At 33.6% G+C, this 27,814-nt stretch overlaps 1 protein-coding gene across 16 annotated transcripts in view; it reads left to right on the plus strand.

Annotated features, from left to right (window-relative positions):
* Positions 1–27,814, plus strand: part of LOC107981432 (putative thiamine transporter SLC35F3) — a 671,722-nt gene that overhangs the window by 409,951 nt on the left and 233,957 nt on the right. For all 16 annotated transcript variants that reach the window (XR_004345268.1, XR_004345269.1, XR_004227324.2 and 13 more), the window contains 2 exons: positions 22,536–22,725; positions 22,808–22,897. Coding sequence is in view for 13 of the 16 variants with exons in the window: in XM_031928083.2 (XP_031783943.1) it covers positions 22,536–22,725; positions 22,808–22,897 (280 nt within the window). In the remaining 3 variants the exon portion in view is untranslated. The remainder of the gene's footprint in view (positions 1–22,535; positions 22,726–22,807; positions 22,898–27,814) is intronic.

Consider the following 27,814-nt stretch of genomic DNA (forward strand, 5'->3'; position numbering starts at 1 on the left):
ATCAACACTCGAAGAGAGATGATCATTCACAAATCACAGAAAGGGCCGAAAGGCAATGGACTGCTTGATAAAGTTATCAATAACTTACCTGGTGAGCTGCATCTTCCTGGATATCAATACTGCGGTCCCGGAACCAAATTGAAAAAGCGAATGAAAAGAGGAGATCCTGGAATTAATCCGCTTGATCAGGCATGTAAAGAACATGACATAGCATACTCTGATAAAAACGGAGATCGTAAAGCGGCTGACAAGAAGCTTGCTGATAAAGCTTCACATCGTGTCAGAGCCAAGGATGCTAGTCTTGCTGAAAAAGCATTTGCTTTGGCTGTTAATAGTGCTATGAAATTAAAAGGAAAAACTGGAATGGGACTGAAATTTAATAAGTGAGTGACTGCGGCTAAAAAATCAATGACCGCAAGTAAATCTTCTCGCAAGATTATTCAATCAGCCTTGAAGGGTGCACGTCAAACTGTTAAGAGTGTAGGCGGAAAGAAAAAAATTATCATTCCACGAGTTCTACCGCTTCCATCAAAAATTGGTGGAATTCTTCCTTTTCTCATTCCACTGTTCGCAGGACTGAGTGTGACCAGTGCTCTAGCAGGAGGTGCTGCTGGAATAGCTAAAGCTGTTAATGATGCTAAAGCCGCGCAAAAAAATCATGAAGAAAGTAAGAGACATAACAAGACCATGGAAGCTATTGCTTTGGGCAAAGGACTCCATCTTAAGCCCTATAAAACAGGGATGGGATTATTTATGTCACCTCACATCGGTCGTGGTAATCAAGTGAATAGAAAAAAAAACGTCCACTGACTGACTACGATCTAAATAAATATGCTCGTATGATGAAAATCTCAGATTTCCGAGGTGTTTTCATGAGAAATAATCTGCCTCCCAATGGTCCATGGTATAATGAATCTGCAGTGGTTAACTTGGATGACTATCAAAATAGAGGTACTCACTGGGTTTGTTATCGCAAGCAAGGTTCTGAAGTGCTTTATTTTGATAGGTTTGGTGATCTCAATCCTCCCAAGGATCTCATGATGTATTTTAACGTGAAAGAAGTGAAATACAATTACAAAAGATATCAAAATTTTGACTCATTCATATGTGGCCATCTTTGTCTCTACTTCTTAGCTGGAAGACTATAAAAGAGACTCGCAGACGAATGGATTCATTATCATCCGATCAGTCATGGAAGATAGCTTCACTCTGAGTCTCTCATGAAACTCATCTGTTTTAGAAGCACAATATTTTCCTTCGATTGAACTACCACAGCATAAGAATTTTGTCTTGGGATTAGTTGAACTTTTAACATTCAACTCTATTCCCAATGTCGACTTTTCAAATAATAAACTTCATTTGAGCAAAAAAGATATTAGTACAATCCCTACTGGCAGTTATGAGATTGATGCTATCAATCAATTTTTACAAGAAACTTTGAAATCCAAAGGAATTGAATTTTCTTTGAAAGCTAACAACAATACTCTCAGAAGTGAAATTCTCTGCAGTCGTCTGATAGATCTCAGACCTCAGGATTCAATAGGCCGTCTCCTTGGCTTTGCTCCTCGCATTCTCAAAGAGAACATTCAACACAGCTCTGATTTACCTGTGAAAATATTGAGAATCAATGCACTCAGAGTTGAGTGCAATATTACTGCAGGTGCTTATATCAATAATAAAAAAGTTCATACAATCCATGAATTCTTTCCCAGAGTGCCTCCAGGATACAAAATCTTAGAAGTTCCGTCTCATGTTATATATCTACCACTCAGTGTCAAGTGCATAGATCATCTACAAATTCAAATTGTAGATCAGGATGGAAATTTAGTGAATTTTCGAGGAGAGGAAATTACTATTAGACTTCACATCAAATCAGTATAATGGGCATCGTTTACAATTCTGGAACATATATAAGTCAGCCACCATGTCAACGAGTCATCAGTCGACCGAAGAAACTCAAACCGTTAACACGGAAGAGCATTAAGTTTCTGAAAAGCCTAGGACTAAATGTTCGTGGAAGAAATTCATGTGTATAATTCTTTGCTGCTTCCAGAAAAATGGACGAAATTCTAAACATTCAATCAGGTGTCGTATTCGATGAGTCTATTGCTCATTACGAGGTACACGCCCATCAACCATACTCATCATTAAGCTTCGATAATAGTGATGAAATTCGTATTTCTATCCAACATCAAGATCTATGTCTCCTGCCATCACGTAGTTCTATCCATGTATGTGGAAAATTGAAACTCAAAGATGGATCATCAGCATCTAAAATTAAATTCGTAAACAATGGCATTTGTCATCTGTTTGATGAAATTCGTTATGAAATTAATGCTGTGGAGATAGATAAAAGTAAAAATGTTGGTTTGACCACTACCATGAAAGGATGGACTTCATTTAATTCGAATCAGAATAACATGCTAGAAAATGCAGGCTGACTTGGCAATGAAGAAAACGTAAAATCGTTTGTCGATGAAAAGGGAAACTTTGACGTTGCGATTCCGCTGAGTATGATTATGGATTTTGCAGAAGACTATAAAAAAATTATAGTTAACATGAAGCATGAGCTCATTCTTACAAGATCGAGAAGTGACTTGAACGCAATAATCCAGGAAGGTGTTACGACATCTGGTGTCACTACTTATGAAGAATGTGAAGTAAAAATATCGAAGATAGAATGGTTAATGCCATATGTTATTGCATCTGATAAACAAAAAATTCAGCTATTGAATTTCATTGGTAAAGATAATCCCATCTCTATGTGTTTTCGTTCTTGGGAGATATTTGAATATCCTCTTCTCCCAAGCACGAATAGACACGTCTGGACAGTGAAAACTTCAAATCAACTGGAGAAACCTCGTTTTGTAATTCTCGGACTACAAACAAAGAAAAAAGCTATAAGAAATGCAAATGCAAGTAGATTTGATCATTGTGAGATAAGTAATGTGAAACTTTTCTTAAATTCACAATATTATCCATACAACAATATGAATCTCGACATATATAACAATCAGTATGCGATTCTCTATGATATGTATGCTAATTTTCAAAAATCATACTATGGAAGAGATCCACAGCCGATGCTGACAAAACCTATGTTCATCAAGAATGAACCACTCATAGTTATTGACTGTTCACGACAAAACAAATCTCTCAAGAGCGCTCCTGTCGATGTACGTCTAGAGTTCGAGGCTAAAAAAGATTTTCCTGCCAACACTTCAGCCTACTGCATGATCTTACACGATCGTATCGTTCAGTACAATCCCATTAGTGGGGATGTCAAGAAACTCGTCTAGGCTGCATAAAAAAAATGGAGTATGCACTAGACATGACTGGATTCAAGCAAACCGAAGGAGATTATATTCTAAAGGAAGTTGCAATCATTCCTCTCAACGATAGTAGTGATCCTGTTGTTCTAATATTCAAAAATCCCTTCCCATGGAAAAAACTCTCTGACAAAATGTAAAGGGAAAACAACTGGCTTAAACATAATTATCATGGCATGAATTGGAAAACCGATGGACATGACTACTCCCAAATTGGAAACTTGCTTCGTGACGCTTTATACGATGCAACAAAAATTTTTGTCATGGACGCATTAAAACAGAAATGGCTTCAACGATTCAAATTTCCCGTCTACAACATCCAACAGTATGGCTATCCATCAAAACCATCTTTCAAGTGTGTCACAGTATGTACAAACCATAATCCAATCTACAAGACTACCTGCGCACTTCACACAGTCAAACTTATAAAATTATTCTATCAGTCCTGCAAACATTTATAATGAAAAAAAAATTAAATAATTAAAACAGAAAAACAGGGGAAAAAAAGAAAAAGTAGAAAACGCTATAGGCATACTAGATCACGTGAGATGGAGATGGGGAATCTCACTTTCGGATTCTAGATCACTTTTGGAGGAGAGGGGGTGATCTAGAATCCGTGTGATCTGGTAAGCCTATAGCTTATCTACTCATTAAATCTTAAATGATTTCAATGTGAAAAATCTACATGAATAAAGATTATTTTTTTAAACCATGTTTTATTTCTTGTGGTTTGGTAGGGGTGGTTTCTGGGGGTTAAGCAGGTTAGGGGTAGGTTTTTAGGTGATTTTCTGGTTTAGCTGGCTTCTGGTGCGTGGCTTAATTATTTTGAGAAAAAATAAAGCGATTTAACTCGCTGTTCCCAGGGTTAGGCTAGTTAGCCTGCTTGTGGTTTGGTAGGGGTGGTTTCTAGGGGTTAAGCGGGTTAGGGGTAGGTATTTAGGTTATTAGCTGGCTTATCGTGTGTGTCTTAATTATTTTAAGAAAAAATAAAGCGATTTAACTAGCTGTTCCCTGGGATAGATGAGTTAGACTGCTTGTGGTTTGGTAGGGGTGGCTTTTAGGGGTCGCATGGGTTTAGGGGATGGTGATACAATAATTTCCGCACTTGTAGCTTAAACTTGATACTCTTTTAAAGAGTTGTGTGACACTGTGCGACGGCTCGGTGGCCCAGATGGGCTTGGTGGCCAGTTGGCTTCGTTAAGATCCAGGCAACGCACGCTGGCGACTGCCTGATGCTGAGGCCGTTTGACAGATTTTCGTCAAAGTCACACGGGCGAGTTGGAGCCATAGATATATATATATATTTTACGCACGAGGTCGAGGGATAAAATTCCATCGTCCGTGCATTGCTTATCGTTCTTTCTTTTATTTATTTCGGTAACCGATTAATTTAAATCGATTTGCAGGTGTCGTTTTTCGGGGCTCCGCTAAGGGATGCCAGATGTAACGGGTGATGACGGGGTCCTGCCCCAAAGACAACGACTGACCTTGCTCTAGTGAACTTTATTGCAGGTTGTGAGCTCTGCTCGCGAGCTCTGCCGCCGATCAACTGCCCGCTCTGCCGTCGACGCGGCTCGTCGACGGTTAGCGGTCGCACTCCGAGTCCGCCGTTCTCTGCTGACGGTGCATTGCCTGCACCGTCGGCAGCGGCGACCCGAGCCGTCACCGGAGAGCCTGGAGCTTGTCCGTGACCTAATAAATAATCATTTACCGCTTAAGAGGTTTTATCATATATATATATATATATATATATATATATATATATATATATATATATATATAAATAATATTATTTATCATATTTATTAAATTATGTGTGCAAGTTAGAATTTCAAGGTAGGTTCTTTAATTCTCATTAAATATTATTATAATATATCTCGTACATATTATATTATTGTAATTATCCTTCGTGGAAAAAAATGTAATATATTGTAAAAAATTGTAATAAAACGTCACCGCAGTACTTACACCCCGGTGATGCCACCCTGTTCATCGCGAACAGGTAGCTTCTAAAGTATCCGTGATCGGAGAGAAACTGGGTAAGGTAAAAGTTAACCTCCCCCCACTTCCTGTCCACCCACGAGCATACATCTTTAATAAGGATCCTAGTCCACCTAGCCTTTGGACATTCGGTCCACCTAGTCTGCCAATTGCGCATTGTTTTTTCTCTTTCTTCCGCGGCGATCGAGATGCTATTCGACGCTAAGCGAGCCTCGTAGATCCGCTTGCGTTCAGTCGCAAGAAGATCCACGGGGATTACCCCCGCGATTATCATCGATGCCTCGGCCGCGACCGTCCGGTAGAAGCATGCTATTCTAAGGGCCCCCTTCACTGTACAGCCGTTATCTTGTTCCGATACTTATTCATACTCATTGCGTCGGCCCACACCTCTGCTCCGTATAATAGGATAGAGTTGGTGGTCGCCATGAGTAGCCGCCTGACTGTTGGCCTAGGCCCGCGCACGTTGGCCATGAGTCGGCTAAGTTGACCTATCCTAGTCATGGCTATTTTACAGACGCAATTTAGATGTTCTCCGTAGTTCAGCTTCGTGTCCAGAGTTACCCCTAGATACTTTGCTGATGGTTTCGTCGTTATAGTCTCGCCGCCTACCTTCATCGGTATGATGGTAGGTATACGCTTTCCTGTCAGGAGGACTATTTCGGTCTTATTAAGCGCTAAAGTCAAGCCGTGCCTCGACATCCACCATAGCACTCTATTCATAATCGCGTTTAGTTTCGCTTGCGCGATGTCCACGTTACGTGTCGTTATAACCGCGGCTATGTCGTCTGCGTATCCCACAAGCATCGCGCCTCCCGGCATTTCGAGTTTTAGAAGCCCGTCGTACAAGATGCCCCAGAAGTCTGGCCCTAAGATCGAACCCTGTGCTACTCCTGCAGTTATAGATCTTCTTCTACGTCCCTGCTTCGTGTCATACTCTATAACCCGATCCCTCAGATAATCTTCCGTAAGACGCATAATGTATTGCGGCACAGCGAAAGACTCTAAGGCATCATGTGTGTCGGTCCATCTTGCTGAGTTGAACGCGTTTTTTACATCTAACGTTACCAAAACTACGATGTCTCTAGTCGCGTGTCTAACCTCTTCTACCCTCTTTACCGCGTCTGTTACCTCTCTCATAGCCCCTATGGTCGATCGTCCTTTTCTAAAGCCATACTGCTTATCAGAGAGATCTCCCACTTACGGCGCTAAGTATTCGCGGTTTAATCAGCGCTTCCTCCGTCTTTCCCATCGTATCCAATAGACTCAATGGTCTATAAGAAGTGTCCGCGTCCGCTTCTTTTTTCGGTTTTTCGATAAGGACTAATCTTGCCCTTTTCCATCTCGAGCTGAATACACCCTGTATCAGGCACAGATTGTACATTTTCAGTAGCAGCTCTGGCCGTTGGATTGCAACGACTTTCAGTATTTCCGCCGGAATACCATCCAATCCTGATGCTCTACTGCTTTTCAGGGATGAGGTTGCCGCGATAAGCTCGCCCTCGGTGAAAGGGGGTATTTCGTCTATCGGCACATTCGTTCTTTCTGCCTGAGGTCTGATAGAGTGTGTGGGAAATACCCCATCGATTACCTTTTCTATCACTTCTGCCTCCATGGGCTCCGTTTGTTTCATTTCGCCTATCTTTCGGGTAACGATCGCATATCCGTCGCCAAACGGATCTTTCTCCACTTCGTCGACAATCTTTGCCCAACAGCGTCGCTTACTTTCCTTTATCGCGTCCCTTAGCCTTTTTCGCGCCCGGTCGTGTTACCGCCTAATATAGTCAATATATTATTTTAATTATTAATTTTATAATTAAATGTAATAATGCAAAAGTAATTGTAAGAAAAAGTAAAAGGATGTAAGCAGAAGTAAGAAAATAAAAAAGTCGCTATTTTCTTATATAATATTACGCTTACAGACAATTTTTTACACTTTGTTATACTTTTGTACGTATTGTTATATTTGTCGTTTCAAAGAAGAGACCCCCATGAAATCCAGGATTAATGGATTTGTAATAAATTGTAATAAAACGTAACAAAATGTAATAAAACGTAGCAAACTGTAATAAAACGTAAAAAAGGTCCGAAATCCAACAAAAACGTACAAAATAGTACGATTTGTTACATTTTCTTATATTTTATTACACTTTATTACATTTTATAGTTCCACTAGGGATACTATCCATAACAATTAATTTCACATTACGAGATAATATATGTGTGTGTATGTATATATATATATATATATATATATATATATATATATATATCAATGTATATATATCATTTGAAGGTAGGTACTTCTTCATAATCATTTTTATTATAATTAGCATGTACTTTTTCATGAATTATTTACTTTTATTTGTATAACCAAAATATTGATATCTGTAACTGGCAGTATGGCGCTTAGCGTCACTACTCTCACCAAAATGAAAATAGTCTTCGTCTCACAATATCAATGTCCCCTGTAAATAAAGATTGTATAAAACTGTACTAAGCGTCATAAAATTGCATATTTTTGAATAATAAGTGCACAATAACGTTTTTTTTTATTACTTATTAAATAAACAATAAAGTAACATGATGGCTATCCGCATAATTGATCAGTGCGCAATGGCGCGAAAATTCGGAAACAAATCTTAAAGAGGATTGTAGTAATTTATCATACGATGGCTATTCATATTATGCGCACTATCCGTCAGCACGGCGACTAGTTCGCTACGATATCCAATGATAAGGTCCAGTACTTTAGAAGTACTTCATAAACAGTCCAATAAAGCTAAAGAAAACAGTTAAAAATAATTTTCAAGAAAAAATACTACATAGGGATTGTTTGGATTTGTTTTAATAAAATGTTACTTGTTTATTGAAATTTTGCAGAATAACTACTCACTTGGAACTGCAGCAAGCTTCCGCGCATTCGTCCCGCAGTCCCGGTATAGGTGTAGTTTTCATTATTTACCTGATTTATTTTATTTATGTATTTTGTAGATTGACGCTCTGTTAAGGAAGTATTTATTTAATCGTCCTTATAACTTATTATTGTAAGTATATTTTAAAAGAGTTTATGCCAAAATATCTAGAAGCTTCTTATCAAAACAAATTTGAAAAATAGGTGAAAAATTCAACTATCATTATCGCCGATTTTTTTCTGTCTCGCCGCATTCTCATAACGGGTAAACTCTCGTATGTCCCGACCATAATGCGTTTGTAGTCTGACCCGATTACGAACTTTCGTATAATGTAGCGGCGACTGTGTCTGATGCTGGTGTCTTCTGCAGTGTCTCTTCAAAGCCAAGAGGTAGCTATTATGATAGGTGGCATCGGTGACTGACTTACTAATGCACTAAAATAAAAATGAAACATTGCTGATTGCGTATGTATATCAACGCCTGTGCTGTGGAGCCATTGAAGAGACCATTGAATCCGGGTACCGTTGCAGGTGCAGTAGCTGCAATCGTTGGCATAATTGGCCAGTTTGCCTGTGCTGCTGTAGCTTGCTGAGGTACCTGCCAATAATTAGTTATTGGCGACACTGACACACTGCAGATGGTGCTGCAGCTGCTGCTATGTGCAGCACATGTTTGAGCATATCTACATAGATTTAGTGGGTCCGCTGCTGCCGTCGAACACAGCCAGGTATTGTGTTACCTATTTTTTCTGTTTTTGACGCTGGTCGGAACGTATAACTCTTTCTGTCATATCAGCTGTGTCTGTAGGAACAAGACTAGTAGAAGGTTGGATCACTCGATTTGGCGTTTCATAAAAAATCGATCGACCAAGGGAGACAGGTCCAATCGTAATTGTTTTAACAACTCATGCACTTAACAGGTACGAAGCATCTACAAACTACATTCTATTATTCGCAAGTTAACGGCATGACTAAACGGTTAAATCGTCAGTTAAAAGGATAAGTTCGATAAAGTTCACTAACGTACGGCACTACACTGCATCTGCCTGGTGATTTTTTCATTGGTTGATTTTCATTGAAAGATCTAGTAACAGCAAATAACGTTTTCCTTCAACACGACGCAGTAAAATAGCCACTTCAAAATGGGTGAAATTTTTGAAAAATAAAGATTTGAAAGGCAAAAATTACGAATTAAATTATAACGAAAGGTAAAATTATAAGTCCCAGAATATTGGAAAGGTATAATTTTGAAAATTTAAATTTGGAAATTCCTAAAAATATCGCTTCTGCAATAATTTAACTACAAAGATCACCTTTTGCAATATTTCAAATCAACATTTTCGTGTTATAAATTTATTAATTTCAAAATCTCAGTTTATAAATTTTAAATTTCTAATCTTTACCCTTTTTAATTTTAATTTTTTTTTTATTTTTACCCTCACCCCTCCAAAATCCTTACGGTGGCCCGCTCAAAGTGATTTTCAATAGAATTTTTTTTTAATATCGTCTAACAAAAATAACATCCACCGTGATTTACGTTTTAAAATTTATAGGTATTAGATTTATTTGCTTTACAATTCGCCTTGTTAAGCGACTGGAACGCCCCCTTAAGTGCGAAAAAGTTAGAAACTTTGAAACGTGCCCCAGAACTAGCTCAAAACAAAGCGCGCAAAAGGTGTATGTATGCAGGGTACGGTACCTATGCATGTAGGGTGCGAAGTTTAGAAAAAATGACTTTTTTATTATTAGTTAGTGAGTTCTAATGAAACAAGAATTATGGGTCTGTGTCTGAAGTCCTCAGATTTGGCTGGAAACTCCCATGAATTACAGTGCTCCATTACCCTGCTAAAAATATGCGATTGAATTCGATTGAAATCGATTATAATTTAATCGAATTTAATCGTTTTAAATCCATTCAATCGACCAGCCAAATTTCGTCGATTAAATTCCTATAGATTTGAATCGTTTTTAATTACAATCAGTTTTAATACGAAAAATAAGTATTAAATTTAATATATTTTTATCGATGTTTATGTAGTAATTATTTTAGTGCAGTTGAATTGTAATTTTTTTCACTAATTTTAATCGATTTTAAAATCTCTAATTATTACTATATCGTCTACCGATCTTAATACTAGATTTATGACTAGCTTTGAATATATTTTAATCGACTTTAATAACCAAAACAATTACTATTCTTGTTATATCATTTAAATGTTATTTTGTCAATCTATTTTAATCGATTTGAAAATCACTATTCATCACTAAATAGTTTATCGATCCCAATACTAGTTTCATGAATGGCTCTGAATATAGACTTTAATAACCAAAACAACCACTATTCTTCTAATAGCATTTAATTGTTATTTTATCAGTATATATAAATCTGTTCGAATGGTACTTTATTACGTATACTAAAAATGATAATTATTTTTCTAATATGATTTGTTCGTAATTTTATCAATAAATTTAAAGTAATTTATAAGGTAATTCGTTTATATAATATTTAATCGTTCTCGATACTTTTTTACCGTTATATTCAATTATCCTTCAATCGATTAAAATAATCAAAAAAAGAATCCCTGCTCAAAATACTAGATTGATTTAATCGACGTTTTAAATTATTGATTTGAATCGGTCTCAATCGCAATCTAAATATCAAAATGAAGATAATTTTATCGACTTTTATGCGATGATTATTTTAATGCAGTTTAATTGGAATTCTTTCAATAAATATGAATCAACTTATTAGTAGATATTAAATTAGTTTAATTTTACAAATAATTTTGATAACATTTTAAGTGACCTGATCAAAGTTTTGTAATATCCCTTATGAAAAAAAAAACCTTTATATTTCGATTAGAATCGATTAAATTCATTGCGAAACTATTTAATTTTAATCGACCCTATGTTTCTTAATATAACCGCTTGGTGTCGCTTCAAATGTTCATACTCGCAAGTGACGAAATGTCAAATGCAGTAGAAGACAGAATAGATTTATGAAATACAATTGATTTGAATTAAAACTTTATTAAAATCAATTGACTTTATTAAACCACACATGATTAAAAAAAATCATGTCAATTCAAATCGATTAACACCACGATATACACACCAGTAAAAACTATTGCATAGTTGAATACAGTACGATTCAATAATATCGAATGTTATTCTAGATATGAAAAATCATTAAAACCGTTTTTCTAGTGAACACAGATACATTGGTTTCGATTAAAATAAGCATTGAATCGATTAAGTGAATATCCTAATACTTATGTATTCTAATGAGGAATATAATCGCTTTCAAATGTAAAACGCAGAATTAAGATATAGACTCGAAATCGATTCATTTTTTGTCCATCGATTTCAATCGCATATTTTTAGCAGGGTACATCTATAAATAACAGAAAGCAAATTAATTGCTTATGTTCTTGTAAAGCAGGACAATCATCAAGATGCAAGCATTGCGTAGCTTTGTTACGGCACTTAACAAGGTAAAATTAATTTTTAAAAATTTATTTTAGCTAGTCAAGTTAAAGTTACTCTTTTAACTTAAAATATTGTAAATTGAAAGTAGATGCGCAGACCATGTATGAAGTGGTTCCAATTAACAAATTTTGTCATGCAACATTTTCTTTTTCTCTTTTTTACAATTTTTTCATCCATAATTGCGAATACTAATTTCTTGAGCTAGTTAGTGGTTAACTTATACACCTGATTTTATGCTCGTGAGCTTTTTTTTTACATCTACACTATATTAAAACAGTAAAATGAGCAATAATGTAAAACTTCACCGGAACTAGTAAATCATGCCGAGATGATAATTATTTTATGATAGATAGGTGTTACAAACATAAATACATAATCCTACTAAAAAATAAAAAAAAAAGTCATAATTAAGTACACTTTTTCGATAAAGAATGATTCACAAAAAGTGACCGGGTCATAAAACATTTCACATAAATTACATATAGGTATAAAATAATGATAAATATTTATATTTATGTGATTTTTTTGGTAGTTTATTAGAAATAAAGTATATGTATACATATATCAAAAACACAGTAAGATTGGTCCAGATGTGTCGGATGCTGTAAATGATCATCTTTTTAGAGAAATATGGTAAATATGTTTATTTGTATTTGTAATCTGAATTATTTTTTAAATCATATGCGCCACATAGATACATATGTAAGTTTAACATATATTATTGGTAGTGATCTTGAGATTCGGTCTAGATAAAAGGGATGCTGTGAATAATCATCTGTGCAGATACAATCTGGTTTTTTAAAGATATCTGTTTGTGAATGAGAAATGACAACTGCTCTATCATGCATATGACAAGACGTAATCTGCAGATTTGGTTCGGATGAAAGGGATGCTGCGAATAATCATCTGTGCAGATATGATCTGGTTTTTTAAAGATATCCGTTTGTGATTGAGAAATGACAACTGCTCAATGTATTCACGCATATCACGAGACGTAATCTGCAGATTTTGTCCGGATAAAAGAGATGCTGCGAAAAATCATCTGTGCAGATATGATCTGGTTTTTTAAAGATATCCGTTTTTGAATGAGAAATGACAACTGCTCAATGTATTCACGCATATCACGAGACGTAATCTGCAGATTTTGTCCGGATAAAAGAGATGCTGCGAAAAATCATCTGTGCAGATATGATCTGGTTTTTTAAAGATATCCGTTTTTGAATGAGAAATGACGACTGCTCAATGTATTCACGCATATCACGAGACGTAATCTGCAGATTTGGTCCGGATAAAAGAGATCCTGCGAATAATCATTCGTGCAGATATGATCTTGTTTCATGCCTGTTTTTGTAAAAAAGCCTGGAAATGATACTATCGTAAATAATTATTCGTATTAATATTAGTTGTAAATTTGCCCTCTGCGTTTCACGGGGTGGAGACTTTCATTAAGTATTAAATGTAACATTTTAATAATAACGCCCGCATTACAAATTATTTAGAGATGTGTATGATAGTGTTAATATATCGCTACAAAATAAACTTAATGATTACTTATCTAATAATTATACAATATATTATTAAGTATATTTAACATTTGGATTTTGAATATAGTTTCTGTAGCGATTATTTGCCAATATTTTACATTTCCAATTTTGATATAATTATGTTGAATTCACATTTTATTTACAATTATCATTATGACATATGATATTTAGATTTCGTCCAAAAATTTTCTAAGTCCTCAATTTCCGAAAAACCCATGTGTGTCAAAATGTGCCAAAGTGTGCCAGAGTGTGCCAAAGTATACCAAGGTATGCCAAAGACTACTAAATTTCCGAATTTGAACACTTTGAAACATTATGGCACACTATGGCACACTTTGGCACACTTTGGCACAATTTGGTACACTTTGGCACAAAATCCATTTCCACTAGGGATTTATATTTTAGTTATGTATAATTATTGGCGATTACTCAGCCAATCAATATAAATTAACGTTTTAATAGTGTATTATTAGTAGTGATTACTTATCCAAGCAATATATAATTTATATTTTATTAATGTAATGGAGATAATAATTAACTAATACATAAGTTAGATTTCAGTAATGTACTAATATTGAAAAGTTCTCAGCAAATCAATATATAATTTATACTTTAGTATTATTGTATTAGTAGCGATTACTTAATCAATCAAAAGATACTTCATATTTTAGTAATGTATTATAATTAATATAATTAATTTCTGAATATTTCAGAATAGACTATGTTTTTTGTGTAAATTTTCATTTCGTCGTTTAATTTTCGTTTTTTACATTCGTTATTTGTAATTTTTATTATTTTTGTATGCAGATTCATCATTTAAAAATTTTTAATTTCTCTTTAAATGTTGTTCTTGATAGTGCAACATATAACCGACCGTGACTAAATATTGGAGTGGATAAATATAAACCAACTTTGTCAAACGATTGGCCTTGAGATTCATTTACTGTCATAGCAAAGCTAAGTCTTATTGGAAATTACCTTCTAACCAGACCAAATGGTATTTCTTCTAGTGATGGAGCTAAATCGATACGAGGCAATAATACTTGTTTACCGGAATATTTTCCAGCAATAATTTTTGCTGTAAAAACATATTGTTTCATATCTTTAATTATCAATCTTGTACCATTACAAAGACCACCATCAATGTCTAAATTTCTTAAGCAACCAATTATTGCACCTTTTTTTAATATTAATTTAAGTGGTGGCAATCCATTAGGTGTTAATGAATTCAAAAATTCTGTAGGTATCGTGTTTGTCAATTTGTCATCTGCGTCACTTTGGATTCGATCATCACTATAGTTTATTTAGTGGTATCCATCTATTCTTTCAACTATACTTTCATTTATTTTTAGTACATTAGAATTTAACGGTGACAATGTCACTTTATTTTTAAATGTCGAATCATTAGGATCAATGTTATGTCCAAAAATTTCTGGCATTAAATCTATTTGTTTTGTTTCTATGCCGTACTATAGAAAGGGTTTGTCTAAAGTCACCAGATGTTACAATAACTTTCCCTCTAAATGGAAGGTCATTTTTACATGTATTACGAAAACATTTATCAATTGCTTCAAAAACATGTTTTGAAACCATTGATATTTCATCCCAAATTATAATTTTTACATTTTTAACATGTGCACCATATTTTGAATAATGACAAATATTACACGTTGTTTGTTCATTATTATTTAATGGTAATTTGAAAATACTATGGACAGTTTTTCCATTCATTAATAAATTAGCAGCATTACCAGTCCAGGATATTGTAATGAACGGAACATTAATTAAAATAATATATTTAATCAGCACGTTATGTAAATAACTTTTACCACTTCCACTGAGACCATCGATAAAATAATATTTATTTCCTATACTGTTAATGGTAGCATTCATGATCAGATCAAAAATTTTTTCTTGATTGGTAGACAAAGAATAATTTAATGTTTCTAAATTTTCACCATCTTTACAGACTTGTAATTCGTTATTATATTCTTCATCATCGTAATTATTTTCAATACTAGATATATGGAAATCATTTAATCTCAACCCATATAATAATAAAATACTTTCTATGTTTTTCAAAGCTCTTTGTTCTGCTTGAATTTTTGGTAATTTCGGTCCATAAAGTGACATTTATATTTATCGTATAATTCTAACGAATTAATAGATCTTTGAAATACAAGAATGTATGCAAATAATTTACACATGGATTTTGGAAACTTGAATACTGCAGCTTCTGCCAAACATTTATTCCATTCTTCATCAGTACTAATAATACCTCTTGATGTACAAGCATTTCCATATTTATCATAAATAATTCCATCTACGTGTATCCGCAAATAATTTTGCACCACGTACTTGTAATAATACAAGTCATAGGAAAAATTCTTCCTGCTTATTTGGATTTACAAAATACATTCTACTGAGAGGTTTTATACATTTTTTTGTTTTTTTTTTATCAAAAACATAATGGTACGGAATTTTGTAATATAAATATTGCGTTGCATTTTTATCTTTTTTATTTAATTTAAATTAAGATGTCGATGTAGTATCGACATTTTTATCAATCATTTCGTGTTCACATTCTTCTTGATAATAAACATATTGTTTATCTTCTTTATGGACAGCTAATCTTTTAATTACATAAGATTGCTCATATAGTAAAAATTCCCATATGCGATATATAGCTTCAGTTGAACATACATATCTGTTGAAGAGATGTTGTGATATTTCATCATATTTATATGTATCGTTATTTTCGTTTACATTGTCTTTATTACCTAGATTATATTTATTTGCAAATTTTACAAAAGCTGTATCAGGACCTTTATGAAAATATCTAAACGAATATTTTATAGCTTTAATTGTACTACATATTTCTACATTAATATGACATTCTAAAAGTAATAATAAATATGGATTATACGGTACGACAAAACTATTATCTGCAATGTGAAAACGTAATTTTATTATTATTTTTTCTTCGTCGGTAAGAAGGGTAACTATCAGGGATTATAATGGGTTTGATTGACATAAGGTTTAGGACAATTTTTAGTACAATGTGTTTTATCTTCATTTATACAAACACAATTTTTATTTTGTGATCCACAGGGACCGTGTATCATATTATTTTTTACTATATTGAATAATCTTGGATATTTATTTACATTTTGTATTTCAGCACATGATATAATCAATTTGATCAGTATCTCGAAATTGATCATAGGTATGCAACCATAATAACATATAAATATGTGGTAATCCCCTTTTTTGAAATTCTATTACGTAAACATAACCTTTAACTTTACCAGAAATATTATTTTTTAGTAGTTTGGTTTTTAAAATTCTAACTTTGTCATGGAAGACTCTTGATATTAAATCAGGACGATCTATTGTGCTTTCATACGGTAATAAATTCTCTTGAATTTCCTTCAAATTTGGATTACATGTCATTGTTTTAAAAATATCTGGTTTTCCGTCGACTTGTAGTCAAGTCATTGAATCTAAATGATTTTGTTGTATTGATTTAGGACTACCTATATTGGATGATATTAATATTAAGTAATATAATTGATATTCTTTGATCCTTGTTCAAACAACAACAATGAAATGTTGTGATATATTTTACAAATTCAAATAATGATTGAAATCACCACGTATGCTTAATCTATATAAATAAAACTGTAGTGTAGATATATTATTATTTTCATATTCTTTTTTTGTACATTTTATATAAGGTTGCCATCCTGGATGACCAAAAGAAAATTTTAAAGGATATGTCATTGGGTCAAGATGTTTACTGAGAATATTAATTTTTTGTGGTTTTTCAGTTTTTGAATAAATACGTATATGGCGGTCAAACGGAGATTCGCCATAATTTCCTATATATATATATATATATATATATATATATATATACAACAGCAACTTCATTACATGTTGCGAAATATGATTTATTCTTTGTATGATTATCACGTGTTAATGACATTACTATTTTAGAAGGTGTTATATTATTATCATAAGCTTTAATATTTTCTATTTCATACATCATTTTATATGCTTTTGCATAAGGATTGTTTAAAGTCAAAAAAGTACATAAAAATTCTAATATGTTTGAATCGGGTTTATCAATTTTATAGTTATTTGCTCTATATTTATTTGCAATTTCATTGCCAATAATATACAATTGGTCATATTTCGGGTTTTCGTTTTCATTCGGATGCAATGAATATGAATTATGATATATCTGTCCACATATCTTTAATACTTGTGGCCCCGGATTGTTAAAGTATACTTATTTAGACCCAAAACTGGAAAATACAAATAAATTATTGTAACCTCTTATATTTTTCTTTAAACTGATACTTTTCGAATTATTTTGAAATAATAGATCCTTCAAGTCCTAAGGATATGATGTGATATACAGGGTGACCCAATTTAAACGGGCACCGGTGGTAACTCGTTAGGGACAGCCCTAATCGAAAAAATGGTAAAAACAAAAGTTCTAGGATATCGAGGAAAAATTCTGATGGTGACCTTGTATTTGACCTTGAACTTGATTTTCAAGGTCATATCAAGGTCAATTTTGATTTTTTAAATAGAAACCCTATCTTGTTATTGCGGGAATGGAAAGAGCGGGAAATTTTACGTTCAGAGTAATATTTTTGTTTTGGGTAGCAAAGGTCATCTTGAAGTCATGCAGCCAGTTCAACAAGATCCACCTGTGTAATTCCTCTGGCAACGCCAGAATCGAAAAAATCGAAGAAAGGATTTTTAACATCTAGCGTACTATTTCCTGCGTTTCGACATCATTATAAAAGTTTTTTAAAAATCAAACAAGTTATACTATATTACGATACTAGTGCGGTAAAGTCGTTTCACCCTCGCGGGGACAATATCCGATAAGTCCCCACAAGGGTGAAATCCCTTTACCCTCCTAGTATCGTACGATATTTTATGAAACAACGTGCATAAACCGAGATTTAGCGAGTGCATCTTTGCACAAGCGTGACTTAAATCGAGGTTTATGCAACGGCGTGTCATAAAAATAATTGAATGAAAGTTGAAGTTTGGACTTGTTTGATTCTTAAAAAATGTTCTGATCATTCAAATTAAATTTTCTTTATTCACATCAAAACATACACATCAATCCTGATTGGACTATCGCAATCTTTTCCATCTCAAAAGATGTTAAAATGACTCTATTGGTCTATACGAGCACAATTAATTTTGAAATAATAGGCTCTGATACTGTTCATTCTCAAAATTTGAGATCTCAAAATTTTCTATCTCAATTTCTTAACTGCTTGCATTACGTAGCGACATATCCCTTGCGGTAGCAACCGATTTTAAGGTGAAGCGGCGTCGTATGCTAGTTTTAGTGTTTAGAGCGTACCAAATCCGTCTAACACCTTTAGAGAGTGCTAAATCTGTTCCTTGGCATAGCATATACCGGAGAGCCCTTTGAATTTAGATCCATACCACAGAGATAAGTACAGTCTAAGGATTGCCGTGTGGAATCTCCGACTATAGCAAGAGCAACTAATCAATAACATAGTAACTTTATACTGCCTCGAGAAATCGTGTAGCCTGAGTCCAAACACTATTGGTCATACCGCTAAGAAGGCTAAAAGTGATAATTGTAAGTTGCTAAGATTACTTTATTCAACACCTAAAATCAGTAAAACTCTGTATTCTGTACGTAAGTGAATTTATTATCAGCTACGCTGTCACGACGTGCAGGTAAAATTTGTATACCCGTGGACAAACCACGCGTCCACACACGAGGTAAGAATAGCAGACATAATGCTGACTCCGCAAGACAAAGAAGTATTACAGCTAACTTGCGTTTAACGACTGCAATTAACAGTGGATACTTCAACGTCCGCCAAAAATAGCCGTGGACAGAAATACCGTTTGTGCACAAATTCTCGTATGCATTAAAAACAAGAGAGCGAACAAGTGGACATCCGCACGGACGAATAGTGGCGGACATACTTAGATCTCAAAGTCCACGTGTAACCCTAGTCACATATGTCTCTTGAGCCAAAGGCACGTTTCTCTTAATTTAAATAATTTGTAGAACTCGCGCAGCCTGTCCTTATACCAAGTACGGTCTTCACATTTGCATATAATTAGCACCCTGTGTCCATCAGCATTATTCCCCAATAATTCTTGGAGTCTTTCCTGTTCCCTTTCCTGTATAGTGGAGTTATTAGTCTTGATTTCCATTCCACTGGAACGGCTTCCTCCTTCCATATTCTATCTAAAATTTTAGTAATATCTCCTATTACTTGCTCCTCCACATATGTGTATACTTCGTTCTGTAGCCAGTCTGCTCCTAGAGCTTTTCCCTTCTTCAATTTTTCTATTGCTTTGTTCATCTCGTCTTCAGTTACGTGTTCTTCTTCTCCTATAATCTCTTTGTTCTTCCCTGTCTCTGCTTCTATTGCTTCCTCTACTCTCTCTCTCTCTTCTTCTTCCTTCTACTCCTTACCACTTCCTAAAATTTTTTCCCGGTTCTGTCTTCTCCCTCTTTTTTATTTTTTTTTTTTTTCATTTCAGCTTCCTTCTTTCTTTCCACCAATATTCTTTACTTCTTTTCACTTTAATACATTCTTTTCTCCCTACGCCTTCTTTTATCGCTTTTACTAGCTTTCTTATCTCTGATTTTTTGCTTCTGCATTCTTTGTCCCACCACGTGTTTTTCTTCTCCTTCTTTTTACTTCTCTTTTTTTCCTAATTGCTTTCTCCACTTTTTGCTTCAGCTTTATCTATTCTGATGTCTCTTCTATTCTGTCTAGTTTTTCCCGGCATTGTTCTATCGCTTTTTCTTCTCCACTGCGTTATGATCCGATTCTATCCTGTAATTTATATTCATTTTACTCACCCCTTTTCTTTCCTCCTCGTTGGATATGATGTAGTCTATAACTAAACAGCTTGTTCCTTCTATATACGTGCATTCTTTTTCTTCGACTCCTTCTGTGTTCCCGTATATCATGGTAGGGCTGAGCTTTCTTATTCTGTCCAACAGCTCTTCACCTACTCAATTTTCCTTCTCGTCTTTCGATATTCTTGCCTCTGTGATTCCCTCTTCATCTAATCCTCCTTCTGAGCCTGTTCTCGCGTTCATATCCCCGCACCATATCACCTTGCCTCTCCTCTTGCCTTCTCTACAAACTCTTCCAGTTCATATAGTTGTTCTGTTTTTCCTCTTTTAAATATATTGTTCCTAAAAGTTTTTTCATAAGGGATTTTACAAAACTTTGATCATTAAGGTTAAACTTAAAATGTTATCAAAATTATTTGTAAAATTAAACTAATTTAATATCGACTAAAAAGTTGATTCATATTTATTGAAAGAATCCCAATTGAACTGCATTAAAATAATCATCACATAAAAATCGATAAAAATATCTTTATTTTGATATTTAGATTGCGATTGAGACCGATTCACATCGATAATTTAAAACGTCGATTAAATCAATCTAGTATTTTTAGTAGGGATTCTTTTTTTGATTAATTTAATTGATTAAAGGATAATTGAATGTAACCTTAAAAAAGTATCGAGATTGATTAAATATTATATAACGAAAATTACCTTATAAATTACTTTAAATTTATTGATAAAATTACGAACAAATCATATTAGAAAAATAATTATTATTTTTATTATACGTAATAAAGTACCATTCGAACAGATTTATATATACTGATAAAATAACAATTAAATGCTATTAGAAGAATAGTGGTTGTTTTGGTTATTAAAGTCTATTAAACTATATTCAGAGCCATTCATAAAACTAGTATTGGGATCGATAAACTATTTAGTGATGAATAGTGATTTTCAAATCGATTAAAATAGATTGACAAAATAACATTTAAATGATATAACAAGAATAGTAACTGTTTTGGTTCTTAAAGCCGATTAAAATATATTCGAAGCTATTCATAAAACTAGTATTAAGATCGATAGACGATTTAGTAATGATTAGAGATTTTAAAATCGATTAAAATTAGTGAAAAAAATTACAATTTCATTGCACTAAAATAATTACTACATAAACGTCGATAAAAATATATTAAATTTAATACTTATTTTTCGTATTGAAACCGATTGTAATTATAAACGATTTACATCGATAGGAATTTAATCGACCAAATTTGGCTGGTCCATTGAATGGATTTAAAAAGATTAAATTCGATTAAATTTTGATCAATTTCAATCGAATTCAATCGCATATTTTTAGCAGGGCATCGACATAACTTTTTTTCGCGAGGTTATGACGTTTAGTTTCAGAGATATGAATTTTCGAGGACAAAACGAGGAAAAGTAGGTAATTTTATTCTCTTTCAAATGCATCATAGCTGAATCGTTTGTAACAATGGGATGATTGAAAAGAACGCAAAATATTTTTTTTCAAAAATCAAAAAATGTTTATAAAAAAAATATAGTTGAGAAAATAAAAAATAACTGTTTTTCCCGAATTTAGAATCCATAAATATGTATTCATGTCAAATTTTATTGATATCGACGGAGTAGTTTTAGAAATATTACGGTATACATGCACACACACATCCACACACACACACACACACACACACACATCCATACGGACATTTTCTAACACTTGATTTAAACTTCTAATACACCAAAAAGTATTTTCTAGAAGTTTTGAAGAAACTCAAAATTTTACTATTACAAAACTTTCTCCAGGAGGAACCAAAATTTCCTGAACTGGATTTGAACCCTGACTCTCTGCAATATCGACTTTCCAAGCTGCGTTCCCTCACTTTGTTTAAACGAAGTTGGAGCGCGGGGAACCAATTAGCGCGCTTTAATGAAGCGAGCTACTGCACACGCGCAGAATCCTAAGACGAGATAGACTTACTGTAATGGTCATTCATAAATCAATCATATTTCGTATCAAAGAAGTGTTAAATAGGTCATGTAGAAGTAAAGCATGCCTAACCAAAACTTGCCAGTTTTGCCAAGTTTTCATTGCAAAAAATAAGCAAAGGGAACTGGCTATCGCATTACGGTATACATACATTTACACGTACACTCACTCGCAGAACGCGCGCGCGCGCGCATACACACACACACACACACACGGATTTTCAACTGGTTCTTCGTGAAGTCAAAGAATTTATTTTCACAAAGCTATCTCTAGGAGCAAAGAAAAATATAATAAATTTCGAAAATACTTTTTTACTGCTTCGATAATATATAAGTTCTACACTCGTACTTGTTTGTTGCAGGTCCTTTTTAGAAAAGTCGTTGGCGATACAACATTTGGGCAAATCTCTCTTTTCTTTACAGTAATCGGTATTTGCAATGCGATTTTTTTGTGGCCAGTGTGCCTAGTCCTCTACTTTTCAGGAGTAGAATATATTATTTGGGAACAATTTCCTTGGATAGTTTTAATGACAGCAAGTATCTTACATTTAGGTATGATATACTTTTATAAACACTGTAAGAAACTTTTTTAAATATTAGCCTTTTTTTCATCGTATTCTAATAACTTTTACAGCTGCTAATATGCTGGGAAATTTTAGCGTAGCTGTGACGTACAATCTTTTTATAACACTGGGATTAATAACAGCTGTTCCAGTCTCAGCAGGTATGTAATAAAATAATATATTTTTTAGGTTAAATATAAACGACTTATCATAATAAATAAACATTGAATAGAAGATACTAAATATCTGACGTATACAAATTTATTTTACAGTAAGTGAACAGGGGAATATTTTATCTTTCATATGGCTTTCTTAATGTCTCTAAAGAAACCGCTGCGCACTGCTAAATGAAGTAGCAGTATGCTTTCTGAAAGATTAGAAAATGTAGGTAAACTGTAACTAAAAAAAAACGCTGCAAAGTCCTTGGCACTTAGCTTTCTCCTATTTCGCTTTTGTTATTGTTTCAAATATAATAGTGTGCCAACGCCACACGAGTTGTACATTCTATTTATGTATAAGTGCGAGCTATAATGCAGTTTGGCGCACGCATTTTCATTTATTTAAAACTAATAGTAAAATTTAATATAACTTATCATGGGGCAACTGAGCTTTAGCGTGACAGCCGTGAAGATCTTCGTCATGGCTATCCCTTGTTGGTGCTGGTGTCGGTGGCGGGTACTAGCCGTCGGTCCACCCTGCTTAAAATTGTTGATGAAAAAGAATTGAAGTCGATTGAAAATCAATTGATTTTATAATTCATTCTTGTTACGAATTTCCACAATTAAATTCGATTGTTTTCAAATTGAAATCGATAAAAAACGATGCAAAACGATCGAACTAATTTATCAAAATTTGAACCTCTAATCGCCCTTAATCAATTCCAATCAATTTTAAAATGAAAACAATCGTGATGAACTGTGAAAATTGGTATCAAGATCTAGTCTTGAAATCGATTTAATTTCAATCGACTTTAATTCTTTTCAATCGATGATTTTTAGCAGGGTAATGCCGACCCCGTTTAATGCAACCGAATAAACCTTCGTGTAAAACTGCGCAGCGTGAGAAACGCGCCACACTTTCTTTACGTGCAGAGTCGTCTGGCCGGGCGCACGCGCTGTAGTCGCGCCACGATGTTGCTTACTCTGCCGGGTTCGTACGGAAGGTCGTGAGAAGGAGGAAGGGGTATTAGAGCACACGATCGGTTTCACCTGGTAAAAATACGTTGTATTCTTGATACTTAAAGTTATAAAATGCCACGTAGCGCGAGAGTGCGCCAAAATCTTTGGCCTTCGAGCTGCTCACGGTTAATGACGGGCGGAGATGTCTGTCGAATAGGAGTGCGGGGTCGAATCGCTTAGCGGATGACCTCTGCCGTTGCCTCGCTCACGTCGCATTGATAACGTTTTCGAATCGAATCGTTGCCGGTATCTCTCATTGCGTGTTGATCGTGCTCGCGCATCTGCCTATCTGCCCGCGCGCGCCTCTCCATCTTCATAATACGTGATTCAAAATTCAAATCGTTCTTATTAATTACACGGACTTTTTTAAAACAAGTGTTAATTGAAATTGTAATTTATAACCATGTACGTGAAGGTGTGAGTTCTGCTTGAAAATGATGATCGAGTGATCCGGTATTCTTGTAGACGATGTCCAGGAGTTCATTGGAGGAAAAAAAATAAAACCTCTGTATGGAGCAGTCGATTGATTGTATTTAAAAAGTTTAAAGTCCATTAAATTTCAATCGAACTCAATCGATTTCAAGAGTGGGGCGAAATGTAACGAAAGTTATATTTATTGAAAAGAAGTATTATTGAAAATTAGTTTGCAGAATGATCAATTTGACGAATAGGTAAAAAGTAGAAAATATATCTTAATAATGATACAATATACGAAAACAATTTTAGTTAATGAATCTTTAACAAAGAGTATATTCATTAAAAATTAATTTTCCAATCAATAACTATAGTAAATTTGTTTCACAGATGGTTAAATTTGCCGAAATGCGAAAAACATTGATAGACAACAAATATGTAAAATATGTGAACAAATATGTGAAAAGTATAAATTATGAATATAAATTTCCTGAAAGACAAAAATGCCGAATGAAAATTTGCCGAAAGGTAAAAATGCCGAATAATAAAAAATAGTATATTGTGTATTGGAAGTAAATGGGCTACGTTCTTCCTGTGCGTAAGTTGCCGCATGAGCAGTAGTACTTCACGATACGACATGCCCGAGCGTAGCGAGTGCGCTTAACGCCGTGCCATGAAGATCGACTTATGACATGTGTATCGTACGATATTTTATAGTACAAGCATAAATCTGCTGTCACGCCTATTCATGGCATTAGCAGTCCTTTTTTGCACCGTGAGGTTAGCATTTACACGGTACAATAAATAACTACTTATGCCAAGGATAGGTATGACATAAATGCGGATTTATGCCACGCAGGGCTATAATAGTATCTTTATGACACGCCGTGGCGTAAACCTCTATTTATGCCGCGCTTGTGCAAAAATGCACTCGCTAATTCGCGGTTTAAGCACGTTGTGTCTTAAATATTGTATGATACTATAGGGGGGTAAACATTAACAGCGATCAGGATAAAGTTAAAGGAGTGTCCGTCGTTGAACCTAAAAAGAGGTGTAAATTAGTATTCATATATTTTAAATTAAAACAAATATTACAAAATTACTCGATTTAATGATTTTACTTTGTTAATTACTTTTTTATACTTCATCGTCGTATCGTCTTATCTAATATAATAGTCCTACATAAAATTGTAACAAGTAATTCACAAATTATGCTTTAATTATATAATTTAATTTAGTAATAAAAAAGTTGTAGCACTGAAAAAGATTAAATAAAGGCTTCTAGTTGAAGGTTTTTATAATATGGTTGCGTTATGCACCAGAATAGAATGTAAATAAAGCTGTAGTAGTAGAAAAGTGCTGGAAATGTAATAAACCACTGATGTCAACTCAACGCCGGCCGCTAGTCAACAGTCAAGGCATCGCGTTCAATCCCGTTCGATAAAAGAACGTGCACCGGTCACTCAGTATAAACGAGTAATGCAGGCGCTCACTTTTTTTATTGAACGTAAAAGTTGTCGTCAGCGAATGTGGGAGAAAACCAAATATATAACATAAAATATGAAACACGGGAATATTGCTAAAGCGAAAATTTGAAATAGTAATCAAGCAGAAGCGTAGTCCAACATGAGTAATCTGTTCATTGAAATTACATACTTTAGAAACAACAAAAATATATTTATAACGATTGTTACATAACTTACAATCTTGCGTATATTTTTTGGTAACCGATATTAATAACTTAGAAATTGTGAAGAAGACCTCAAGTTGTGTGTATATGTTTGTGTTTTGTGTTTTCATTATATGTTTCCATAAAAAAATGAAATAACCGTGCGCACGCGTGCTTTATATAATCGAGAACAACCGAAAACTGTAAATCTGGTGTTAGTCGTGTAAAATCATCTTTAATTTCTGACCAAAATATACAATTACAATGAAATATACCTTTATTTAGTTTTTACATACTTCATTTTAAAAAATTTGTAGTCAGAGAAAAAAAAATCTAATAAAAAATTAAATACTTATGATTGTACCGAAAGTACTTGTAATTAAAGTATCGGAATAGGGATTCATAGCCGAGCAAGTTAATAGATAAGGCGAGACAATTGAAGCATTTCTAATATGTTTAATAATGAAATAAGTCTGTAGATTATATATATGTGTATTAAAAGTAGTTAAAAAAATAATCAAAAGAAAACAAATATGAATACCAGTAATAACACTATATTTTTTTCGAATGCCAAAAGGTATTATTTTATAAGAACTTTCATTATAATCATTTTTATATTTATTCTAAACCGTATAAATATACATTTGCTTTTTTTTGGCATTTGAAAAAAATTTTTGAGTAGAACAAATCGTTTTAGATTAAAAAATTATATACAACGCTATAAATTTCATATTATTAATTGTAAAGTAGATAATTCACTATTATATGTCGAGCCAAGGTTGTTAGCAAATATCTATGTTTTTACTTTGATAATGCAGTATCAGTGCATTTGATTAAGCGTTTCAAAATCATTACACAACAATATTTGTAAGTTAGTAATTAAAATGCGATAATACTGTAATTACAAACGGTGAAAACCCAAAATTTAGAATTAAATAAAAAGATCACTCTTAATCAAAAGGGCTATAAAATAAAAATATTTAGTCATCAATATTTAAATATTTCGGAATCATAAGAAAGTAGATAAATTAACAAGTATAACTTGATTTAAAAATTTTAGTCTTTTATCTAAAAATCAAAAGTCTGTTTACCACATAAAACAAAAATACCATAATAGTCATTTCGCATTTTGAAGAATATTGAATTTTGAACTGGAACTGTAGGTAACAAATATACTCTACAATGTCATCTTTCCATCTTATAGTGTATAACAGATTTAAATAAGACACATTCTAAAAACTTATCCTAAACCCGCTCCGAAAAATAAACTAATTTTCTATAAATTTGTGCATTATAACATCATGTTACTTTCATGAAGGCCAAGAACGTTATTTGTCGAAAAGTGTCTTCCACTTTAAAACACGTATCCGGCGAGTCACTGTGGCCTTTTTATATCCGTGATATTACAATTATTAACAATTATTTCGAATTGTTCTCGTACCAAATAATAATACTGCAACTGTACAAAACAAATGTACTCTACAATGTCATCTATTCATCTTGTCGTTTAGAACACCTTTAAATAAGACACATTCTGAAAACTTATCCTAAACCCGCTCCGAAAAATAAACAAATTTTCTATAAATTTGTGCATTATAACATCATGTTACTTTCATGAAGGCCAAGAACGTTACTTGTCGAAAAGTATCTTACACTTTAAAACACGTATCCGGCGGGTCACTGTGGCCTTTTTATATCCGTGATATTACAATTATTAACAATTATTTCGAACTGTGTTCGTACCAAATAATAATACTGCAACTTTACAAAACAAATGTACTCTAAAATGTCATCTTTCCATCTTATAGTGTATAACA

The sequence above is a fragment of the Nasonia vitripennis genome (assembly GCF_009193385.2).
Source record: "Nasonia vitripennis strain AsymCx chromosome 4 unlocalized genomic scaffold, Nvit_psr_1.1 chr4_random0003, whole genome shotgun sequence".
In the NCBI taxonomy this organism is placed as follows: domain Eukaryota; kingdom Metazoa; phylum Arthropoda; class Insecta; order Hymenoptera; family Pteromalidae; genus Nasonia; species Nasonia vitripennis.